We start from the raw sequence: 6625 nt of genomic DNA, 5'->3' as shown, positions 1-6625 counted from the left end.
ATTTTTTTCAATTTATGTTGTCAGAAACATCTGGATTGATGTACATTTTTCAATTATTCAAGTCCCGATGTTTTGACAGGTTCTCGAGGAGAAAAGTATTTTTTAAATTTTTATTTTTGACCACGTTTCTGGTTTTCAATATTACCTTTTTATGGGGCAAAACAATTATGTCGAATTTGAGTTGTTTTAGTTAATAGGATATGCCTTGCATTTTCGAGGATTTGTTCATCGCTTTTTATACTCCTTTTCCATTTTATAAACATTATCCTGAGTGAGAACCACCAAAGTAGTTATTACTGACCTAAATTTCAGTGAGAGTACTTTATATTTAACTGAAAGAGGCTTGTTTCCTTTACTCTCTACATGGGAGAGGCTGTTCCTCCATATTATGAACATAACCAAAAAAGCTCATGTGTTGTTTCAACGTAAATGAACTTTTACGACTTTAAAGTTTCACTTATCAATAAATGGTCTTGAATGAATACAAAGTAACCGGAAGCCAATGTCTTAGTTAAGCAGATTTATTAAAGAAATATCACTCGTGGTTACATTGAAGGATAGACCTTGCTTGCAAAAAATTAACGTGGCTGAAATTGCACATAATAGGTAAGCTAACGCTATTTTCTACTGAATTACACGTTTTTGTACGCTTAAATGTTAACAGCTTTGGATGCTTAACGAAGGAAAGCTGCAAGAACGCATGCCAGAAGCATGAAGACGCTGACCATTGGTACTTTGGCTCCATTGCACAAATCGCCAGAGCAGCAGTTAATTTCGCACTCGGTGACAGAGACTTTGGGATCAGAAGACTTGCACAACTCCGATTTATCAGCATTGCATGTAGATGAAAGGCTGCAACCTTTAGCGTAGACCGAAACTGATGCTTCACCTTGTTTTCCGGTCACAAAGGCTTTTGCACAGCGGTCTGCGCCACGAGCACAGGTAACCTCAGTTTTATCACAGTCATCCCAGTCCTTGAGAGTGATACACTGGTAGCATTTCAGGCCATATCCTGCAAAAAATAATTAAGCATCACCAGGAGCCATAATCGGGGATGGAGACCGTAAGTCTCGGGATTCGCGGGCACCTATGAAAACTCTCTACTCTGGTATCGAGTTAATTTGTGAGTTTCTCAGACAATGGTTCATCATAACCAGAACCTGTTTTGATGGTTTCTTATTGTTTCTGCTTGTTTGGTGAGTTTGCAAAGGTTTTTGAAAGGAAAGTCTGACGCGTACAATTAGCTCATTTGCATAGTGCAGCTCGTGCACTCTCAAGTCCAGGTCGGTGTTTTCAATTGTCAACAAATCTTGACAAAGATTTCTTTCGTTATCTTTTGTGCTGAGATGCTGTAACAAATTTCACGAACGCAAAAAAGGCTACTAACATCATGTGTGTTTCTTCAACATAAGCATAGTGAAGTTTTACACTGCGAAAATGAAAATAGACAAGGAGTTTTGATTAGTCGATCAACAAAATCGAAATCGTTATTCCGAGTTGATTAAAGAAGCGTTATCGTAACTTTGCTGATTATTTCTGCTTTATTCACATATTTTCAGCTTTTAATATGTTCTCAAACATTTATCAATCTTAAACATATTTAAAAACTATAGAGTTATTGTTTGAGTTCGATTTACGGTTTCACACGAAAGTGCGGCCTAAGGGGCGGCGGAAGTACAATTTGTCATGTTTACTGACTGAACAAAACACGCATCGGCGGTCGCTCTCATTCATCGACAACAGAGAATTTACTGGATTTTTACACGAATAAAACTGAGCAGTATATACGGACGTAAAGTTATTGGGCCTTGATGAAACATCAAGCGTTGCTTACAATTCAAGCGAAACTCAACCTAGCAATTATTTTGTTTTACTTTTCGGTCGCGATAGACTGACAAATTCCTCGCAAGCGTGTGGCAAGAGGAGCTAGGAAACTATGAAGTCCTGAAGCTCTGCGATATCTAAATATATCCAGCTAGTTTTTTTGCTGTGTAATGAAAAAGCTGTTAATCTTCAACATATGTGAAATTTAAGGGCCCATTAACCGATCTTTTTGAGCCGTTGCTAGGGAAAATTTAGTCTCATATAACCTCATCATTTTTAGTTAGTTCAGAGTTATTTCATGTGTTTTAACTTTTTCCTGATCAGTAACACTAGTGATGACGTCATCAGGCCACGCCCATGGTCATGTGACTAATACAGAAAAAATGCAAAGGCTCCCAAGCAAATTACTTTCCCGGGAGTTTTTTTTCATTGATTTAGTATTTTAATTTAAATCCTCATTACACTATGCATCGATTTTGTTTAATTTCTAAAAGGTCAGATTTTGAGAGCATTTCAAAATATTGAAAAATTCGTAATTTTCTGAAAAAAGCATGATTTCGAAAAAGGAATGCATAGCTATGTTGCCAACGTTGGCTTTAATCGAAATTCGTCGAAAAAGGCTGAATTTAATGAAAAACCGCGTTTCCTTTAGCATTTAAAGAAACCGGAAGTGCGCCCGATATCTATTGGAAGTTACCCTATCAGCGCGTGCGCAATTTACACTACCAGCGCACTTCCGTAAGATCAAACAAAGCCACACGGAGTTAGTTTTTCTCTTTCTATTGCTCTTGTTTTTCTGTCTTTCTCTTATTTTGTCTTTGCTTGTACTTTTTTTACTTTGCATTTTGCGAAACACAAAGAAAAACGTCTAAAATGTGAGCGAATTTGCAAGTTTTTGAGTTGTTTTTATTTTCCGCGCTCAGGCTGACGTAAGTGACCGGAAGTGAAATTTCACCTCCTTAGCAACGCGCGCGAGCGCGCGCATGAATCGGTTAATGGGCCCTTAAAGTGGAGTAATGAACAGCTCATGTAAAAGAAGCATCCGTCGGAACACAACTCGGTCAGCGATATATACAAGCTTACAGCGGAACATACCTAAATTCGACACTGTCTTACTTCACTCAAACTGGAGCAGCTTACGAGGAAATACTTAAGCAAAATTCCAACAGATGTAAACGCGTTGAGTTGTGGGCCAAAAACACGAAAAATTTCGGAAATTTCGGACGCCATTTTCCCCGCGCGACATCCGCAAAAATCCTCGCAGCATGTACGCGCGTGTGCCGCAGGCGATGGCGCAATTTGTTCTAAAAATAGAATTATTGTCCCATATCATGGGTCAACCCCAATACTAGAAATGGTACGCGCTTACGGTCTCCGTCCCCGATTATAGCTCCTGGCATCACTAAGTGCTGTCTTCCCACACAAATTTCACTCAGATGCAGAGTCATTGAAAATACGAACACGCCAGGGAGGGGGCGAGCGGAGAAGGTGGACGGCTTTAGTTTTGGCAGATAGGACAAAAGTAGAAAGAAAAAAATATCCCGGGTTTAGCTTCAGGGCAAGCATCATCTACTTTCGACTGTCAAAAGTGCGTTAAAGCACTACTATAAACACGCTTGTGTCTTATGTCTGAATATTTGCATAAATCACCACATCTATAAACGGAGTCCAAATTAATACGCAACTAGATAGAAGTTAACCAGCGAGCTGCAACATCCCGAAAACCGCCTTCTCGATTTCTTTTGTTAATATGTCTAACATCAACAAGCGTCTCTTTTGGTCAGCTTTGTGTCGTTCTACCTCTTCTAATGCTACCCTGAACCCTGTAGTTTCGATCTTAACTTAAAAGAACCACTCTGAAGAAAGCAACAATCAAACTGTCACTCCAAACTTTTCTGCAAATTTTATTCAGAAACGAAAGCTAACAAATGTGAACTGTTAAATAGTTCGCAGTTTGGTGGTATTATGTGACCAGATGAAACTAGTCTAGATTCAAGTTTCACATTAGAAAAACTGATTGTACTGATCTGATGAAATAAAGACAGAAAAAACCGCTAATAAAGAAAAGGAATGAACAGAGCAGAATTGCAATGAATGCAAATTACTGTAAAGGAAACACTCCACAACACAAACTGCTTCTAAAGGAAATTTTCTTGATTCAGAAGTCCAGCTAGAAGGTATTGAAATGCCGGCGGTAGAATAGTGTTTGATTCTTATTGAGGTCAAGAGAATTGGCGCTGCTCGTTGATTTACTGCATTGCAGCGAGAGAATTGTTGTTCGTTTTGTACAACCCTTCGCAACCTTGAAACCACTAGCATTTTGTTTTTAATCAATATTAGAAGCAATAACCACACAATAGTCGCTAATGATGAGAAACTCTAAGTCAAAACCGGATTTTTTTCAATCTTGAAAAGAAGCTAAGCTGATGCAGCTGGGCAATTGTAAATTTGATGTTCATAATTAGGGCGCTGCCTCGTTGACATTGATCAGTGGATTCTCCTCTCGTTCCCCTGCAAGGTAATGACTGAAATTTCTTTAAATTCTGTCCTATTCCTTATCAGACATATGATTCAGTACAAAGAGAAAACGCACTACCGTACATTTCTTAACTGCTTAACGCGCCGAAGGCCTCCCTCATTGTGCGATTTTCCGCGTTAGGAGGCATACCTGCATGAAAGAGCAAATGCTTTCACAGAAACAAGCTCAAATGTTAACAAACTTCAAATCTACTCTTAATCCACCAAAATAAATGAAATGAATCAAAAAGGCGTCCAAAAATATACCCTGTTTGTTGGTTTTCTGAGCAGCAGTTGAGCGATGCATCAGACAAATGGGCGCTGGCTGTTGACATTCCAGTGCTGAATTGTAATAATCCCTACGATAGTTTTGAGCTCAAAAAGCGTTCAAAAGTCAAAAGTACAGCAACAAAGTCTCTCCTCTCACTTCTCCTAAATTGTCACTACACACTTCCCAGCTAACGTTTGGGTAAATGAACAAGATCAAGTAAATAATACTGAAATTATAATCGATTCTTCAGAGTACACTACCGCTTGCGAAACAGAGCCTGCTGTAGTTGTGTTATGGCCAAAATCGAGCTTCAAACATGAAATAAATGAATCAGACAAATAAAACGTTCGGCAATACTATGATCTTTATAGAACTTACCGACGGAAATGCAAAGAAGAAAGGCGAGGACGAAAAGAGATTTCATCGTAACGGAGTTGAAAGGCGCAATCTCTTTTGTGACGGCAGAATTTTTGTTCCTGTAGGCACTGAACCTTGGTTTGAGGACAGATGGATTTATATGTGTATTTATTACTAGCTGTTATTTATAGCAAACCAATGAAAATTTAAGGTTTGAACACTGTCACAAGTTTTAACCAATCATCTTCTTCTCGAGGGCGTAACCACATCTGGGTGTTTTGTGTTTTTTCCTGTGTCTGCATTCGTGGAAGAATAACGAATTTTTTAATGCCTGACGGCACACCAGAAAAATGCAGCACAAATGTACATAGGCGTAAGGGCACCGTCGGATTTGGGGGGCTGTGACTTCCTGGCCCGAAAAGAATACGTAATGCCCGAATGCGTGAGTGTTCAGTGAAATCGGGATGCAAACGCACTCAAATTGCATGAAAAGCAAAACCGTTCACAGCTTTCACTTCTAATGAAACTACTATCATTCCAAAAACAAAATAGTTGTATTGAAAGTTTGCCCACTCCATCAGCAGTCTCAATCTAGCAAAATCTAGACCTATTAAAATAAAAAGATCTTCCTTCCATGCTTCCTGACATGGTGCTCGTTCAGCGATCGGCAGATCAACAACAGAGACATTTGTGTTTCAAGATGGACCGTTTGGACGTGATACAGAAGCTGGGGACTCTATTCGACACCAGCGTCTCGATATGCTCGAGACGTTCTAAGAACAAAGCGAGGCATTCTGGACGTCCTTCGAAATAGTCTTCTTTTGGCCACAGGAGACTCGCAGCGTACGCTACAAGCGTTCTTTTAATTGAGAGGCAGCGTAAATATAATGGTAAACAACATGGACGTAATAGAGGAACATCTCCTAAGAAAAATTCACGAAAAAATTTAAAACACCCCTTTGCTACGACATTACAAAAGGCTCTTTTCAGAGCCACCACAAAAACAAAAGTCTTGGTCTTCGTTCTTAATTTTGTAACGCGTTATCTCAAGTGTCGCCGCCCGAACCATGAGCGTTTTGCCCGAAAAATTACATGATTTCCCTAGCTGGGGGGCTGCAGCCCCCTTGCGCCTCCCCCCCCCCTCCCCCCCCCCCCCAGCTCGTAGATGAATTCAATTTACATTCTGCAAATCCTACATGTAATTTCAAAAAGAAAACGAACTATATTTCTTAACAGCTTTAGGCGCCGAAGGCCTCCCTCGTTGTGCAACTTTCCGCGTTAGGAGGTATACTTGAAAGAGCAAATGCTTTCACAGAAAGAAACTCAAATTGTAGTCGGCAAGCTTCCAATCTGCTCTTGGTCCACCAAAATAAATGAAATTAATAAAAGAAAAGTTGCCCCAAAATATACCATCTGATGTTTGTTGGGTTTCTGAGCAACAAATAAGCGATAAATAGGCCGGATAGATGAACAACCAAACTGTGATGGAAACCTATAGCAAGTGTGAACTTTTAAGTTGCAGCATGAGATACTTTGATAATCTCTTGGTTGCACTTTGTTGGCATAATGTGACCAGATGAAACTAGTCTATATTCATTTTCACATTACAAAAACGGATTGAACTGATCTCAGTGATGAAAGACAGAACAAACCACT

At 39.5% G+C, this 6625-nt stretch overlaps 1 protein-coding gene across 1 annotated transcript; it reads right to left on the bottom strand.

The window, feature by feature from the left end:
• Nucleotides 1–507: 507 nt before the first annotated feature.
• LOC110039794 (uncharacterized) lies at nucleotides 508–5119 on the bottom strand. The gene is made up of 2 exons (XM_089275724.1): nucleotides 4991–5119; nucleotides 508–1012 (listed from the first exon to the last, which is right to left on the bottom strand). Exons 1-2 carry the CDS (start codon nucleotides 5034–5036, stop codon nucleotides 675–677), a joined length of 384 nt encoding a protein of 127 aa, XP_089131850.1. The 5' UTR covers nucleotides 5037–5119; the 3' UTR covers nucleotides 508–674.
• Between the last annotated feature and the right edge of the window lie 1506 nt (nucleotides 5120–6625).

Source organism: Orbicella faveolata, unplaced genomic scaffold, assembly GCF_042242905.1.
Source record: "Orbicella faveolata isolate gen_17 unplaced genomic scaffold, um_ofav_v1 contig_1, whole genome shotgun sequence".
NCBI classification, from domain to species: Eukaryota; Metazoa; Cnidaria; class Anthozoa; order Scleractinia; family Merulinidae; genus Orbicella; species Orbicella faveolata.
This window is presented reverse-complemented; position numbering and strand designations above follow the sequence as displayed.